The 18,795-nt window shown below is 48.2% G+C and overlaps 1 protein-coding gene across 1 annotated transcript in view; it reads left to right on the top strand.

The window, feature by feature from the left end:
- Positions 1-18,795, top strand: part of TMEM132D (transmembrane protein 132D) — a 176,651-nt gene that overhangs the window by 147,963 nt on the left and 9,893 nt on the right. Inside the window, exon 6 of the mRNA XM_044440942.1 lies at positions 18,222-18,427. Within this exon, the coding sequence (XP_044296877.1) occupies positions 18,222-18,427 (206 nt within the window). The remainder of the gene's footprint in view (positions 1-18,221; positions 18,428-18,795) is intronic.

The raw sequence follows: 18,795 nt of genomic DNA on the forward strand, positions 1-18,795 counted from the left end.
ATGGGAAGAGAAATGTAACTATTTTCTCAATACTTTCTTTCCTAATGAAATTGCCCTGCCTTCAGTAGTTCCCCATCTGGAAGTATATTTATGTCTGACATCATAGTCCTGAAGTGATTGTTCCCCTGCCCTTCCCATGGCTGGCAATTTCTAAAATGGGGACAGGATAGCCAATCAGGGAACTCTGATATTTACCGTGTCCTTTGGTAGACTGCTATTCGAAGGAAACAAATGAAGGCCCTACTTAAAATGAAGTCTTCACCCAACTTCTATTTTCTGAAAGTCCTCACATTCTCAGCTTGCTGCCTAACTTGTGTAGGACTGTCTGCCACCTTCTCTTGAAGGGGAGCATTATTTATAGCATCTTAGTGCTGCTGACTCCAAGCCATCCTGCAATGGAGCCATAAAAGTCCTGGAGTGGCTTCATAAATATACCACAAGATGCCACATGATGTCAGGCACACTGCTGTCATCTCTAAATTTAGGGTTGCTCTTCTGCACAGCTGGAGTACAATGCAGCCTCTGGATTCCAGTGGTTTTGTTCAGCAAGTCTGGGACTGCTGTGGCCTCTGTTTAGCAGTCAAAGGTCCTGGTAATGGAAGCCAAGCAATTTCTGAGAGATAAGTTGCCTTGGAACTCCACCTGGGGTTTCTGGTAGTGGACCCTCCATACCTTTCTCCACGTGGTGTGAAGACCCATAGAGTGCAATGGAGCCATTCTTCCAGTAAGCTCAAAAGCACAACCAAAATGAATCCAAAATAAAATACTGAAGGAATGAAGCAGAAAATGAATGCTTCTTTCATGAGGAGAGAAAACATTCAGGAAATTGAAGCAATGGTTTTAGCACAGCACTGTTCCCTGGAGCGAGACTCAACACTGCCCCCTCTGCAGGTATTTTGGAGAATCAGTGGTCTTATAAACATCTGCGCTAGAGAAATGATGTGCGCCCAATCATCCCTGTCAAATATAACATTTGAAAGGCCCTGGAGAAGTTGCTGAGCCCTAAAAAATGTCAACTGAAGCTAACTGAACATTTCTTGGAAGATTTTTTTCCTCGGAAAGGGTCTGAGATTGCTTTGCTCTGAACCGTCTCCTAGAAATAAATGCCACTTTGCAGAGTTTTCTCCAGTTTTCTCCCGCTGTTGGCTGAACTGTAGCACCACCACCAGCTATGGCCAGAGAGAGCACTGTAGCTCTGAACCCCATGGAGATCTGATCATCTGAAGAACCAGCAGGGTCCCATCTGGTCTTGAACAATTATTAATTGTGGTGCAACTAAGCTGCCTCTTATTATTGATTGTCAGGCTTGCAATGGCTTAGCTGCTTCCTCCCAATATCTGGAAATAGCTCCCAATATTTCTTCACTGATCCAAATACTGTTCCCAGTCCCATCTGCACAGCTGTAATTGGTACTTGGGGATCATGGAATCTCTGGCAACATCAACGAACAGTAATCAAGTCTTGAGAGAGTACCATGAGGAAAGCATTGCTTAAAGGATGGCAGCTTTATTACAGAATTGGCTGTCCCTGATAAAGATCCAAATAATTTGGAAAGAAAGGAATGGTGGAATGAACATGAGAACCACATGGATTTAGGGTACAATCCTGTGCACACTTGAAAGTACCTCCCAGGATTTCCATTCTAGTGCCTTTAAGATATAAGTGAGAAATCTGGGGGATGTGTATGGCAATAATTTTACTATATACTCTTGAATATGACCTTTCTTCATTCATTCCTTTATTCATTCCTTTAATGTCTTCACCACCCAAAACTCAAGGTTCTAAAGGTTCAAAAAAATTACAAACAGAAATATAATATCAACATGTAAAATCAATTTAATACCATTTTTAAAATGGCCTACAATTAAGATGCCAGGGATGTGTTAAGACAACTGACATAACCCCATCCCATACTGGTAAGCTATTAAACCAAGGGACAGTAAAACCCTATTGCATGCCAGCAAATGCCCATGAGTAGAGAGTCTTAAAAAGTCCTAGATGTTCTATGACCATCCATGGTGATCATTTTATGACTGGGTAAGCCACCTCCCATCACATCTGCTTGGTAATAGTGTCTGTGACACACTCTCAGAATTCCAAATCTTCACAAAAGGGGACTCCTGGGTTTCAAAGCTGTGGACTGGTTCAGAAGGATTTTCTCCTGCAAACCTTGTTCTGAATTGAAAATAAAGACAAGAAAAGAAAAGAAAAGAAAAGAAAAGAAAAGAAAAGAAAAGAAAAGAAAAGGACAGGCCTGATCAGAACCAAGGCCTCTGTTTATACTACCGTCAATTGTCTCTTTCTCAAAACACACACGTACACGCACACAAAAGTGTCTGCTTCCCTTCAGCACCACAGACAGCAGCTGGTTGAAGCGGCAGCTTGTGTGTGCCATTGCCAAAAATGTGGAATACAATGTGCAGTTGTTTTCTAAACGAGATGCGAATGCCCTGGAAAGACATTTCTCCTCTCTAGAAATTAGCTGTTCAATGCCATCCCTGTCTCACCTAGAAAAAGCCGCATCAGTGTGTTCTCGCCTGTCTTCGTTTCTGGCACTTATGTTAGCACTTGCAACGCCAGGTTTGATGTAAAGTCCTCTTTGTTCTTGGAGGCTCTTTATTCCTATGGCTGCTTGTTTGTTTTAGTCTTCTTCCCACAGGCTCTTTTTTCTGATCTTTCCACCCATGTGGTGACATTTTTACCTCCTTGGACTTTATTTAGTCAAGTCTGCTTTTGTTTATTATACGTGAACCCTACAGTTCAGCCGAGGTTGGGCCTTTGCATCTGTTTCCAGCCCTTGCAATCGGCCACAAGGTATTCGGAATATGTGGCGGTTCTGGTCATGTGGGGACCGACATCTGGTGTAGGGATGTGCAAGATTTTCAGTTCAGTCAGACCAATCATACAAAAATGCCCTCTTCACCACCATGAAAGTGCTCAGGGTTGTATGAGATCCCCGAAGCATGTTTGCATCTTCCAAAAACTTCAAAAGATGCCCTTTTCAAAAGATGCTCTTTTGGGAAAGGTGCATTTATGGAAAACGTCTAACTTTTGCAATCAATCATTTTGTCCATTCAATGGTCACAAATGAGGATGGGCACCAGCTGAGCCCAGCTTCTCTCAGCTTTGGAGACTTCCGGTGAGCTTCCGCATTCCCCGTTCACACCTCCCTCGACAAGAGCAGAAGCAAAGGCGGTCCTGGATCAGGCCACCAGAGTTCATGCACAGGGTGTAGAAGCAGGCAAGAAGGAGCCCAAAATCAAACCCATGTTGAGGAGGGGGTGCTGCAGCCCACCCCTCCACCCCATGTGCATCACCCTCAGCCCGTCTGAAGAGGAGAAGCTTCGTAGCTTACGGGGCAGGGGTTGCTGTTCCCAGCAGGTAATTTATTTGCACGTCGCATCAATATTGTTTTGCAATTAGTGGCCTAGCAGAAGTGCAAATATGATGCTGCCACATCTGCTGATGCTGAAAGAAGTTTGCATCCAACTGCAGATGAAAAATGTTTGCACATTTCCACACTGTTTGCATGACAATCTGGGCTTATGGCGCTATTTAATTGGGACACCCAGCTTGGAGGCACAGACTATGTTCCTGTAGGGAACTAGTTGCCCTGCAGATGCTGGGGGACTAAATTGCCCATCATCCCCAGGGGATGACAAAGGATTGTGGGAAGTGCAAATCATCCGGAGGCTAGCATGTTGGAGAAGGATACAAGACATCATACTACTCATCTGGAGGAGGAGGAAGAGGAGGAGGAGGGCGGGGGGACTATTAAGCTAACATTCTCTGAAGCCAGGAATGAAACTGCGTGAACAACAAGCAAAAGCAGAGCGGGGCAAAGGAGCCAGGCAAAGCAATATTACCCTGTGGTCCTTCAGGGCTCCATCTCCCAAGCAGAAGGGAATTTAGTCTCTTCTGATGAGTTGTCCCCAGTGGGTAAAAGAACAAACAAGCCATCAGCTCTCGAAAACATTTGGGAGGGGATGTGTTTCATGTTCCTCAGCTTCTCATCACGCAGAGAGATGAGTCCCCAAGGAGCTCGCTGCCTACGGGGCTCCAACAGTGGCATTGATTGGGACAGAGTTGCAAAGCTCGCCCAGGGGACTGCAAGCTGATCTGCACCGTGCACAGAGCTGAGGCTGGATCAGGGCGACTTCTGGCGGGCAGGTCGAAGGTGTGCTGGAAGGCTCCCCCTGCCATGCAGCTGTGTGAAAAGCTCCCCATGGCATGAAGGGGTCGCATCAGATTTCACAGGAGCAGCATCTCCACGGCAAGCCCTTCAGCTCCTTACCATAATGCACCTCATTTGGCCCAAGGGCCACGGTCCACTACAGGGAAGCTTCCGAAAGAGGGCTTGGCCAGATGCAAACGCAGCCCTGTCAAAGGCAAACAAACCTCAGCAACAAGAAGAAACCCTGCATATTTTAGCTGGGAGCCTTCACCTATCATAACAAAGGCACGGGAGAGGAATGGTCTCTCGATGCGAGCGAGGGGCATCGAATTACAAGCTTCGAAACATACAGAGTTTGGCCATAGATTGCCGCTGAGCTGTATCCAGCCCAGCAGATGGGAACTGGGTAAAATCCTGCCCCAAAACCAGACTCAAAAAATGTCTCATACATCTTTAGGAATCTATTGAACTGCATAGCACTTTTTAAAGTGAAAGCTGAAAAATTAATGAGGCCCCTATGGGACTGCAGGTGTTGGGTCCTACACATGGACTTTCACACCTGGATCCCCCTAAATACTGATCCCCTGGGACACCAGAAGACTATCATTCTGCTTTTTAGAGGTCCCAGCCTCAGGACAGGGCTCCCCCAAGCATGTTGCCCTCTCCTCTTGTTTTTCCTCAATGACCTTATTTTTGCCAGAAACCAACTGGTCCTCTGCAAGGTAGAAAGAATCCGTAGCAGGGGAATAAACCTTTCCATACCTCACTGCAGCATTCATGTTCTTGGGTTTCCATCAGCTTCCTGAAATAAAGGCCATGCCTTTTTCACTTTATAAATATGAAGTGGCAGCATATGACTTAGTCACTGAGATGATATTATGGAGTGAAATATGAATAATAGAGGAAATTGAAAAAGTAAAAGGGAAAGTTGTAATAGAATTGAGCATTGACATAAATATATATCATGAAAGAGAGATTGGGTTTAATGCCGGATATGAAATTCACAAACTGAAGGTGTTGTGTTGGGTTTATGTTATTTTATTTTTTAGAAAAAAGAATAATAATAAAAAGCAGAAGATAATCTGCTCATCAGCCAAAGAATCCCTTGGGCTACACTAGGTTTGACTTAAAAGAAAAAAGAAGTCATATTGACTTCGACTAGATAAAGCCTGTTGAAAATTGTATGAGTACTAACATGCCATTTGGGGGAACAGACTCCATTCATAGTTTTGCATAGCATCGAGCGAGAGGGAGAGAAAATACCGGTGGGAAGAGGCGCTGTTCGTCAGCTTCCCCCTTGAAAAGGGTTCCTAGTAGATTCTGTGTAAGAAGCAACTCATCTCAATCGTGTGCCATTTGATCGCTGAAAGAAAGGAATGAAAGGCGTAGCCTTCTGCCTGCGGATAATGAGAGCTGAGCACCGGGGAAGGGAAGCGCAAGGGAAAGGCCACAGCATCCAACATCTGTGAATTGTCTGGGGGAACAAGCACAATGTGCAAAGAAAGGGTCACTGAACCTTTGCTTAGCCTTCCCTGTGTTTGGGTGTTTATCATCACCCGGGATGAAAGTAGCTTCTAGGGCCAGAACTAGGCACCCAAAGTCCTCCAACAACTAAACTAGGGATGTTGTGCCTTTGGATTTCTAAGAAACAGGATCCATGCAGGTAGGATTTTTCCAAGTCAGAAGGATACCATGGACTTGCAGGCCATTTTTCAACTTTCTGCAATTTTACAATGAATTTATTTATAGAAAATAGGTCAGACTGCAGAACGTAGATGCAGTGCAAACAGGATAAGGTACATACAAACATTCAGCACCTGCATTGCATCTAGTGGGAGGAAATTGTCCGGTTTCTTGCAGAAATCAATCCTTCTGATCTTCAACCATCTCTGGATCTATGTCAGGTGAAAGCAACAGGTCCTTCCAACCCAGGGACCTGCCCTGGGGGATTATGGAACAGTATTTCAACACTGGAAGGGGCTTTGGCACAGGATTGCCAAGCGTAGCAGTGGCCCCTTCCCTGTGTTGCTGCCAAGAAAGAATGAGCCTCAATGGAGAACTGAATCACAAGAATGAGAAGAAATATAGAATGGAAACCTTTGTTTTTTGTACAGGTGTCTCTTCCCATTGTTCATTCCCCCCCCCCTCCGCCCACTTGCCACTGTGGGTACCAAGCCACTCCATGGGGCCTTGCCGTACAAGGATTTATGACAGGGCCGTTGAAGCTCTTTTAGCCCGAAGTCAACTTTGGAGATGTTCTTGGCGAACTTGCTCCAATGGTGGGTGCGGCTGAAGGGAAAAGGGGTGGAGCCAAAGGTGTGATCAGCGGGGCCAAAAAGGCCAGCTTATTTTATCATACAGCCGTTCCTGCCAGTGATCAAAAAAGAGGCATTTCAGCCCCAAACTGGGAAATTGTCCAGCGATCAGCATTTGGGAGAGCTCCGGAAAGCAGGCCACATCTGGTCCGTGGGCCAGAAAGCCAACACTCCTTGTTTATGCCTTTCATCTCTTATTGAGTGGAGATATCAACCCCATCTTTATAACTGCATAAACGGCCTTCTTGGACCGGAAGGAGGACGGGATGCACATTTGCAGACCCCACGAGAGATGCTTACAGCGACAAAGGAATTTTGCGCCTTCGCACACGAACTTGGCTAGACATATCTGGGGATGGGAGGTTTCATTAGGTGCAGCAGGAAATTGGCATCCACAAATCGGATTAACCTGTTTTGGGGGAGAAAAATGAAGGCAAGATTGTTTCTCTCATGACTCAACTCAAACATCATCTGTGTTGACACAAACTCTTGTCTGGCACATAACAATAAGTACGTGGGAAGAATTTGCTGAATTATTGCCACTCTGACTTGTTAGTGAAAGTGAGTGTAATATATCTAACACTCCCCCACACCCATGTCTGCCAAGAAAAAGAGCAAACGGGAATAGGTATGAAATTACATTTGCTTTTGTTTTTAATTGGATATTTTGTCTTAATGCCAAGCTGCCAAATGCTAGAGATTCAAGTTCACTCTGGGACATGACAAGAAGTACTTCTTATACACTGCAGTTTCTGGCCCTGTGGAGGAGGATCCATAGCTCAGTGGTAAACCACCAGCTGTGCATGAGGCAAGGCTACTAGTCCTCATGGTTCCGATGATAATATGGCTTAGAGATAGGAACTGGTGGGCAGTCTGATGCAGGTGGGGGTGGTCCATCAGAAAGCATTCTGATTAACCTAGAAACAGCTGGAAAAAAGAACTCCATGGCTCCAGTGGGACAAGTGTTCCAGTGTTGCACATCTGGATACATGTGGATAAGGGTGCCTTTTTAAAAAACAAAAAGAAACAAAGCAAATGGCAGGGCTCACCTTTTCCGGACTGTAGGGCCAGTTCGACCACTGGCATGTTGGGGAACATCTTTCTGGAATCAAAAGCAGAATGAGCAAGATCCACCTGTCCTTCATACGAGACCTCAGAGAAACAGAGACCACAGAGAAACACTCCAGAGCAACTGAGCACTGCTTTAATTGCTGTAAATGGATCATTTCCTTTCTAACGACATGCCTCACTGCAGAGTGGCTGCACACCGCCATTCGAAACTAACGAATGGAAATGTACGCAAGATCTCTTTAAAGTGAAAGAGAAAAGACTGTAAGCAGCAGCTGAGCTCTGAATAATTCAGAGCCATCACTCCAGTATGAGTGAGTTGTAACTAACTGTGCCAAATTAATGACCTCTGCTAGGAATGAATTAAGACAAATAGACTTGGAACCGTTCTCGTGCCTCTTTCTCTGGGGGCTGGTTGAGGCGGGGAGAGGATGGTGTCATTCTGGGCTCAGGCCAGCCTCTGCTGCGAGATGCTTCTTGGGAAGAGGGAAGATGAGCGATGCGTCCTAGCAGTGCTCTAGCCGCTGGCTGCGCGTGGAAGCAGGGCAGTCCGAAGCACTCGTCGTGTTTCTTGTAAGCTTAGCAAGAGGGAAGTGACAGCCCAGCTCCGACTGACAGCCGGTGATGTGGCTCCCCCATGCCAGGACTGTACCTTGGCCCTTGTGTAAGCGCCTGGGGTAGCAAGTGGCTGGCTGAGAGATTTCGAATGGTCAGCCTTGCAGGTGTTTATGTTGTTCATGCCAGGCCCTTCCCCCAAAGCCGGGGGTTCAGTTCTGAGCATCTCCAGCAGCCAGCAGGGCTGAGAAGGACCCTCACCCCAGAGCGCTAGTCCTGGGGCAAGACCAAGGGGCATTACCAGATGGAAGGATGGCCCCCAGTCTGGACAGCTGCAACGGGGGACTGGACAGATTCATGGATGAGAAGCGCATCCATGGCATTGTTAGCATTCGCATTAGTGTTGCACTCTGTGCGTCCCCCACCTTCTTTTTCCTGCAAGGAACCCAGGGCAGCTTAGTGTTCCCCTCCTCCCCATTCTACCCTCACAACAACCCTGTGAGGTAGGTCAGGCTGAGAGTCACCCAGGGAGCTTCATGGCAGAGCGGGGACTAGAACCCGGGTCTCCCCAGCCCAGCACTCTGACCATTACGCCACACCAGTGCTACTGGTCCTGGTAGCTACACACTGCCTATGTGCCCAGTTGCCAGGGAGCGTGGGTGGGAGGGTGTCGGTGGACCCACGTCCAGCTTGAGGGTTCAGCAGGGGCAGCCCGTAGGCCCATGTGTGCACAGAACGCTGGGCTAGATGGTCCCTCGCTCCGATCCGCATGGCTCTTCTTAGCTCGCCGGACCTCCGGTCTGACTTCTCAGTTCCCATCACTGCCACTGCCTCTGCCGGGCGTCTCCTCCACTCGGGAGCAGTCGAGTGAGTGCTCTGACACTCGCACCGTGCTATCATACAGCCGTTAATTCGAGCCCCTTCTTCCGTCTCCAGAAATCAAACTCACATTGATGAGCTCTTAGATGCCACCTGTCACTGGAGCAGCAATGGCATAATTAGGGTTGACACCACATGCCTAGCGATTTCTTGAAAGCCAGGGGTGGGGGGATTCATCCGGGGAGGTGGGGGAAGAGGAAGAATATAGGGCAACCCGAAGTCTGTTATGGTGGCTGAGATGAAAGATAAATGATTGCACCAAGATGTCTAGTATGTCAGCTGGGGGTACATTCTCCAGACTTGCCATTCAAAGGCCCCTGAATGTCTTTAAGGGGTTTAATGGCTCCCAGTGTTGTGACTCTCCGAGCAACTTTTCTGACACGGGCCCTTGTCTGCGGCTTCCCTGCTCTTTTTGATTAGCGGTATGGCTGGTTTCTGAGCAAGTCTGCGCGGAAGCCACTGTGAAAGCTGGCAGGGATGTCGATGGAAAATAAATACAGATGCCGCCTGGAAGGAATGGCTAATAATCTGTGGGGCTTTTCGATCCATTCAAGGCGATTGAGGGTTCAAATTTGGGAAATACCAGAACTGTAGTGGAGGTTGGTGGCATGCCTCTCTCCATCTCTCTCTCTCTCTCTCATTGATCCATCTACTATCATGTGAAAGCACGGGCTGCAGTCTACCTTCTCCTTGACATTCAGTGTAAATGGAGCTTTGGGATCTTTTTTATTATGCTCAGTGGAGGAGCATTGGAACACGCCCCCCCCCCCCCCAGCCTATGGTTAAATCGCCCCTCAGAATGAGGAGAAGAAGTGCCGAGGTCGAGGGCTGAGTTGTTTCTTGGCTTCTTGCTTTGCTCCTGTCCTTAGCCTCCGGCCATGTGCCTGCGTCATCCCGTTAGATCAATGTCCACCTCGAGTTCAGATCCCTGTCACCAAGATGCCCCAGCCGTCAGTGAAAAGGTGGGATAGGACATGACAAGCGGGTCCTGGACATGAAAAATGTCTGGAGTGTATCAGCAGCTCGCCAGAGAGGGGAGAGCAGGGCGGGGAGTTGGTTGTAGTTTTGGGTTCTTTAATGAAGGGGCTGGAATTAAGGCCTGCCTGCCCATGCAGATAGTGGCACGACGGGGCCAGGGGATCCCCACCAGCAGCATCCCAGACTGGATGCTCTCCCAGCCCCTCTAGCAGGTGCCCCCTTCCACTCCATTCAGGTACGCCTTTCAAGGGTTGCCAGAAGGTAGGGATGTTTTAAAGCAAAGCCCCCTGGAAAGACTCCTCTCCCAATTAATTGTAGGCAGAATTGCATTTTAGTCCCTCCGCCACCAGCATCGTCACCATCTTTCCTCTCGCAGGATTTCCTGAAATGTGTTATTGCTGAAGGGGCACGGGAGGAACAAAAGCCAGGCTGCCTCACTGAAGGTACTTTCCTCAGCGGTGGTGTGTCTTTCACACTGCTCCGGGGGCCCTTTGGGCTGTAGAATGGCATAAAAGTACTTCCAATAATTGCAGGAATCAATTAGCAAACCGGTTCTGAAAAGGCTGCGATGATGAACTCTGGTTCCCAGTGTTCTGGCTGACCACGTCCTTGCTCCTGCAGCTCGCCCCCCAGAGGGAAGGGGCTGGGACTGGGAGGACAGGAAGGTGTTCTGCTGAAGCACGAAACTGTCTTTAGGAAAAGCAGTTCCGAGAGACTGGGAACCAGCCCCACACCAGGCAGCCCAGTGAGGACTGAGCATGGCCAGTGGCCGCTGCTGGGAGGATGAAAAATGAGATGGGCAGGGAAATGGAGCGGAGGAGGCCGCAGGAATGCTCCGTGCTGCTCGCTTTTTTTGCAGGTTCCACCTAGAATGTCATACCAGCCTTGCTCATAACCCTCCGTTGGTGGTCTCTCCCTAAAGGAAAAACCCCCAGTTCAGAACCTCAGCCTGGAGGCATCAATCTTCCCCTTGCCCTTGCCCAGCCAACTAATTATCTGTTCATACCCTGGCTTTTCTGCATTTTCCTCCCATTCTAAAAGGTTGGCTTGACTCTTCTGAGGCTCAATTCCTGGCCGGAGGAGCTTCAAGCTGCCGTGGGCTGGCCCTCTTGCACCCTGCCTTGCCCTTGGTTCCGCTGCTCCTCTGGAATGTGGCCCTCAAGTGATTCTCCACACTGGAATTTGGTCCTAGGATGGAAAAGCTCCACACCTCTACCTTAACCCATTGATCAGGATTTTCTCAGCTCGGCCAGCTCCTGCCTGCCCTCTCCCTCGGGTTCCTCCCTGAGTGGCAACAGTGGCATTTCCTGCACCGTATATAACCCTTCCTATAACTTACCTGGCCAAACGCTGCAGCGCCTACTTAACGGGCTGTAAGCACCAAGTGCCTTGCTAAATCAGTATCTCTTTTGTGAGCCTGCCAAGAAGGGTGGGTGAAGAGCTGTCATGGAAAGTATACGTTATGAATGCTGAGAGGGCTTGTGCCGGGAAAAGGATTACCTCAGGAACCAGGCACTGAGATTGAAAGCCCCGGGCACAAAGGCACTTCCGAAATCCAGCCTATCTGGTGGAAACAGCCGCCTTTTCCTAATCAGCGGTCCCTCAAGAGGAGCGTAACTGGGAGCCTTCAGAACTGATCTGTGTACCTGATGACTTGCTAAATGCATTGCGGTGTGTGTGAGAGGGAGGGAGTCGGGGGGAGACTGTTGCTGGAGAGCTCTCCCTCCTGAGGTGTTTGATCTACCAAATGCCTGAGCAGGGCTCAAGTCCCAGCCCTTCCTGTCCCCTGGTCATTCAGAAGATGGGGATCCTTCACTGCTCCAAGGTGCTTGTGGTTGTCGTTCTGGCAATTCTCTCCCTATGCAGAGTTCAGATATTTGCATTCTCTGGGATCCGCTCCACCGCCATTCCATGGTTCGTCAAGCATCTCTTGTTCCAGGGTTCATGTCCCATTTCTTGAGGCATGTCTGAGAATTTCATCCCACTTGTGCAAGTTCCCCCGCTGTGGCCTGGCACAAATATGCATTGTGCTCATACAGACTAGCAGGAATCACCCCTCAGAGCTTTCAAAAACTAGTCTAGCAGACCACAGAATCCATGCAGCTCGGCTAATCTGGCTCCATCGCAGACTCTGCAGGCTTGATCCCTAGAAGCCCGAACTCATTTCATCCTTAGTTTTCCAACATTCCCTGTCCCCATTCCCAGCCCTATGCAACCATCCCTGGGACAGGAGGGCAGGCTTCATTCAGGAAAAAATGTCCAGGGAACGAGCATCAACATACCCAACGGCAGCATGAGCTCAATGGACATGTACACCACTATTAACCGGTTGGATAAGTCAGTCTCAGATCTTCAGCATCTCTTATTAGATTATCAGCCCCAGCTAATAGAAGCCAAAGGAAATGACTATGAAATAATGTTTTTTGGGGGGGTGTCAATGAAATGGAACACAAGGGGTGGGGGAAGAGACCATCCCTTTTCCAAAACCTGTTTGCCTTTGATTGACTGCTGTAAGAATACAGGTCAAGCGCCCAACGATATTACACACGGATCCACGCAGGCATTCTATTTAATAGGATTTTCCCTCGAAATGATGCATGAGGTCACAGATACTTTAAGAAATTAATTTCCTGCGTGCAGCTGAGCATTATGCTTTTTTAAAAAATCAGGAACAAGGTCATTGTCTTTGTGGCGCTTGATCGTAGGAATGGGGGAGAAACTTGTTCCGTTTTGCATATTTATGTGAACTTACCTCTCGTTGTGCTTTTGCAACAATACAAATTGAAACTTGGCCATCATTCAAATTTTGTACCTTTACATTTGCAATGCATATATTCAGAGAGATAATGGGAAAATGTATTATATTAGGCAAACTGCTGGTAAAAACTGTGTGGGTTGAGAAAAAATGCATGTAATAGGAGAAATGTGTGCCAAAATATTTTAAGTAAAGCAATTCTCTCAAGTTTGAGATGAACTAAACTTAAGGCCAGAAACATCAGAATCGGAGAAAAACTGAGAATGACACACCTGTCCATCCCTGAGGGATTGATAATGGATTGTGATTGTACGTGACAGCAGGTTTGGGGCTCTCACAGATTCACTTCCCAGAATCTCCACTCAGAAGAACAGACAAGATCCTAGTCAAGTAATGGAAAAGACATTTCTCTGCCTGAGATCCTGCAGATGGACACAGTGATACAGGAAACCTGATAACCCAGGCTCAAGAGGTTCTCACTGAACCATGGATTGTGGTTGAAACATGTCTGAACCTAGCTGAAATAACAACCTAGGTTTATTAACCCATGGTTTATTAACCATGAAGAACCCATGAAGGAAACATATGGTTTGATACTAGGGGGTGAACTGTAGGTTGTTTGTGGTTGACAAACCATGGCTCACTATTGTCTCTGGGTTCAGACCAGACAATAACCTATGGTTCAGTGACAGCCCATGGTTCGATAGAAATGCATATTCAACCTTGGATTGTAGGTAGTTGTGTCGTCTGAACCCGGCCAATTTAATCTGATATGTTTTTCAGAATGTACAGTTGGTCTTTCCTGGAGATGGTGGGTGGGTTGCACGAACATGCCATCTAACGTTCAGGATCTCAGGAGCTGATGCGTGACTGTGCACTTGGCATACGCCCTCACGTCCCACATGCCCGTGTTTCCTGACAAGCTCCCTGCACCACACCAAATGGCTGATCCCTGCCCTTAGTGCGGAGTCCTTTTCCTTGCTCCAAGCTGACTGCCATGCTAAGTTCATCTATTCATAATTCATATCTGTGCTTTTCGCCGGGCATTTGACAGGCAGCTCTGACCCCTTCTGCCCTGCCTTCTCCAGATTAGATTTACAGGTGCAAGCCACTGCGTGGATGCACAGGCTTGCATGAGGGAGGGGCAGAGAGGAACACTTGCTAGCAAAGCTTCTTGAGAAGTTCATCAACCTGAGAGACAAGATGCGGGGCGGGGAGTCATCTCTCTTTTATGAAGCTGGCTCGGTGAGCCACTGGTCCAACCAACCAACCTACTTTGATGCTCCAAATATTTCCCCTGGACTATGGAATGCAGAGGTAACTGGGGTGGGCTCAGAGTTAAGATGGAGGATGGAAGTGTGAGCGTGTCCCCTTCAAAGATCCGTGTGAGGTCCACTGAACCCATTGCAGATTTGCCAAACATCCAAATGTGCGCACGTTTCTTCAATGGACTGAGTCAGACTCACTTTAGTCTCTAGCGGAAATTTGCCCAAACAAGGACATTTGTCCAGCTCATGGGAAATGTGTGCAAATCTCCTGTGAGCCGCCCCGAGGCTTCGGCGAATGGGGCGGCATAAAAATGTTTTAATAAATAAAAAAATAAAAATTTCCCATTTACACAGAGCAGGCAGTGGCTGCAAACAGCAATTTCTTAACATCCGGAAGACCAGCCTTGGTTTTGGCAGCACCATGATGTCAACTTTTCTGTTATCACCACCTTCCTTCCAAAGTTTTCCATCCAGCGTCGTCATTCCATGAAGTGCCGTATGTTCAGCCAGCTTAAAAACCGAAATTCTTTCCCCAGCCATACGTTGTAGAAAGAGCTTGCTTCTTCTCCGGAGTTGTTTCACAATTCCCATGAACCTATCATGTATGTGCCACACAGCAAGTGCCTCAGTGTGATTGTACATACCACACACAGGATCTCATTGGGACGACATGATGGTCGGTTTGTCACTAGCATTCCATCAGTGCATTGCTGTGTGAACAACACATTTATTCTGTTGTGCTTTCAAAATCTCTACCTAGCATCACAACCTTAAGGAACACATACTGAGACCATAAGGAAATTGTGTATCACCTGTGTCCGAACATTAACAGTACTTTTATTGGAATAGGCTGACCCAGTACTGCATTCAATTATTAGCTCATCATGCATTAAATTATCCTTATTTGCTTGAAAAGGCACAGAACATTTTAATGTAAAGAAGGGACTATTCCTGGAAACAAAGAATACGTAGCAGGCCCATGTTAGTGACAAGATCCCCAGCTCAGATTGTGGCTAAAAGAAATGGGAGGATAAGCAAGACAAACGGCCATCATTAAAGCCAGCCAAAAGCCTGGTGAAGCAGAAAGAGCCATTTGGCTCCCCTGGAAACCAAGAGAGGAGGAGACAAACAGGTTTCCTGAAGGAGAGAGCTCCAGAACCGCTGTTGGACAGGTACTCGCTCATATCGAGCTGACCCTCTGAAGGTGAAGGGTCACACAGCAGGAATGTGAAGGAGGGGCACAGTGGCCAGGAAGGAAGCCTTGGACAGGAGGAAGTGACCCTTCTCCTCCTCCGGGACTCGGAGGCAAATGCACCAAGCCTCTGACAGCAAACTCCCTCTCTGCCTCTTCCTTCCTGTCAGAGGCTCAGCTGACAGGACATCTCAGCAGATCTGGAAGCACAGATCCTTGAACCCGGGATCACTGCACAGCAGTGCAGAACCCTTTCCCCACCCGAGGGCCTGATTGCATTTCTGAGAAGCCCTGGGGGGGCCACATGCCAGTGGTGGGTGGAGCTGAAGGCAAAGGGGGAGGAGCCAAAGACAAACGGGGCGTGTCAAAAGCACCAGCCTACTCTAGCTCTGAAGGAAGCCTTCAGAAAGACTCTTCGACCTTTCCAGATGGGGTGGGGGGTTCCGTGAAAAGCCAGGACGGGGCCAGGAGAAAGAGGAAGGCTTGTCTGGGGAAGTCCAGCTGGCCAAACTGGAACTCCAGATAGTTTGTCCCCTGCTCCACAGCTGATGTGCTTAGCTGTGCTCCTTTCCTTCCGCATTACCTTGCCAAACTCACGGGTGCAAAACAAGAACAGCAAAGACTTCTGACAGATGTCTGTGTGCATCTGCCCTCACCACTTATCTTCTAGGTCTCTGATATCTGAAATGCTCTTGGGCAGCAAGCAAGGCCTCTGTATACCAAAGACAAGAGATGTCAGCACGTTTGTTTGAAAGCCTGTTACAAGACAGCGGTCTGTGAAGGGTTTGCCAGCGGAGCAGTAGTGGATTAATGGCTTTGTTGGGCTGCAGCAATTGTCTGCGGCTGAGAACTGGACAGGGAGCCTCGGAGTGGCACCTTTTCCACTGAAAAGGCCATTCATGGCGCTGGTAGCAAAACGGGGCCCCGAAAGGCCTGCAAAATGCAGGTTGATCTGAGCAGTACCAAGAGACACCAAGAGCATTGAAGGAATGAAGAAAACCGGGCCCAAAGGCAAGTTGAGAGCTTTTGTGGTGATGGAACAAGGCGAGGGGGAGAGAAGTGAGGGGGAAGTGGATTACCGCAGGGGCTGGCTTGGCCAAGGCTCTGCACTTCAGATTTGGAGATATTTAGGAAGAATCGAAGTCACCTGTGTCAAAGAAGAGATATGGAATATTGAATGCAGAGTGGTAGAACAGGGGCGCAGAATAGAATAGGAAAGCAAAAGAAAGTGTGCATGAATTTACAGTGGAAATTCAGGAAGTAGGTTCCAGCGATGGAACACAGGAAGTAGCCAAAAACCTACTTGGAGACTCCCCCCACTGCCAAATGGTATTGTATGCACCATGGATGGGGCAGCTACAGCCTTGGGGCTCCATGGAACACCAGACCTGACCTCTTGCAGTCTTCAGAGGAAGGACAAGGGAGTGAGAAAGGATGGATGGAGTGGCAGAGAGAGAGAAAGTGCTAGCTGGACAATCCTACAATTCACAAAGCCTGCCCACTCCAGGCTCTGCCTCCACCCACTGCCAGCAATAAGCCCACCGGCCCACCATGAGCTTGTGGCCAGGAGAATAACCCTGAGAACATTGATGGGAGGAAAAAAAATAAAGGCTCTCCAGCCCTAATCACCAATGCCTGCAACAGTGGCTGTCCAGAGTTTCAGGAAGAGCTTTCCCAGACCTACCTGAAGATGCTGAGGCCTGAACCCGGGACCTTCTGCCTGTGAGACATGTGCTCTCCCAAGAGATGAGACACATCCACCCATCCACAGTGAACAGCGCTTCTAGAGTCCCTGGGGAAGGAGCTCGACCAGAAGCATGATGAACCAAGGAAGCCACAGTTACAGAATATTGAGAAGTTGTCTTTCTCCAAAGGAAAACCAGGAGGTTCAATGGGGACATGGAGGGGTCATCAGCGAATCCTACGGCAGTGGCTGTCCCATGGGGGCAAACCTATGATGATTGCAGCACCAAGGATAGCTCCTATACCTCTCCTAATAACAGCCACAATGGAGAAGGATCCCACTGACGGGGGGATCAGGGGGACCAGCGTCCCCAGTTAATGGGGTGCTTGGAACATCTGAGCGAAGTAGATGCGTGTCACAGCAAATCTGCTCTGTATTACGGTGCTGCTCGGTTTTTCCTGCAACAGACTAGCACAAACCCTCCCTCTCCCTGGAATATACAAACACTAATGCTTCTAAAAAGCTCTGGGGATTCTGCGCAGCGTTCCCAATAAGTCGGAGAATTCGGAACGCAAATTTACTTTTCAGCATGCAGGGCAGGTCTTTATATCTTGAGTTGGGATGCGAGGAAATGGAGGCATGTAAATTATGTCGCGGCAGTTTTTGATGTTTCGATAAGATTTAGATCTGATCTGCATTTAAACAGAAAAGTAGAAAATGGCATGAAATTCAGATAAGTGCAAGATGATGCATATTCTGGTGGCAGGAATATTAAATATACCCACATAATGGAACACGGGGCCTGGCTGGTAATGGATTGTGGGGAAAAAAATAGTTCAGGGTTTTCATAGATCATTCCTTCAGATCATCGCCACCACAAAGTGGGAGTTAATAAATTCTTCGACGTGCACTTTTGCTTCTATATTTTAACTAGCAGTAATGAACGGGTCATGTCAGCTCACCTAGAAGGGGGTAAAACACTGAGGGAAAGCATGATTTGCTAATTTCCTTCCAGATTGATGGCCAAGGCAGGAGGTCACAAATAAGGAGACTTGAGGAAGGAAATGGAGAAGTATCCTGGAGAGGCAGTGTGGTATAGTGGTGACAGTGCTGGACTGGGGTCCCAGGATATGCAGGTTCTAGTATCCTCTCAGGCATGAAGCTGACCAGGTGACTTTGGGCCAGTCACTCACTCTCAGTCCTACCTCACAGGGTTGTTGTGAGGATGAAATGGAGCTGTGTCAGCTGTTTTGACTTCCCTCGCAAGAGGAAAAAAAGTGTGATATAAATGCAATATAGTAATCATACCAATATTTTCCCCCCACCTGCCTCTCTTTTCTTCCCCATCCTCAGGTCTCCGACAGATGTGACTATGTCTTTGTGAACGGGAAGGAAATGAAAGGCAAAACCAACGTCCTTGTTCATTTCACATACCAGCACCTGAGCGCCCCACTAGAGATGACCGTGTGGGCTCCCCGCCTCCCTCTGCAGATCGAGGTCTCTGACACGGAGCTCAACCAAATCAAGGGCTGGCGGATCCCCATCGTCTCCAATAAGAGGTTTGCCTCGTCCAAGGTTGCTCCAGTGGGTCTTGGCACTTGGCAAAGAACCAGCTGGTCACAGGCCTTTTCCTCCAAAGCAAACTGAAAGCCGGCACATGTGCTTGCTTTTCTTACCTTGAACCTGACCTGCTTCAAGGACTATGCAGCTCTTGAAGGTTGTCTGCACTCTAAAATAAACATAACAGAGAGAGGTGCCAGGTCAGGTCTGTCCAGCAATTGCTTGTCTCCATCTGGGTGCAGAAAGGACATCAGCCCTGGGGCCAAATTGTCCCATGTGGGGTCCTCTTCCAGCCTTGCAGAATGCACATCACCTTGATCATCAGCGGCTTGGTACTTTCCTGACCTTGTGCCATTTTTCTCCCCGT

The sequence above is a fragment of the Varanus komodoensis genome, unplaced genomic scaffold (genome assembly GCF_004798865.1).
Source record: "Varanus komodoensis strain SLA01 unplaced genomic scaffold, ASM479886v1 scaffold38, whole genome shotgun sequence".
Taxonomy (NCBI): domain Eukaryota; kingdom Metazoa; phylum Chordata; class Lepidosauria; order Squamata; family Varanidae; genus Varanus; species Varanus komodoensis.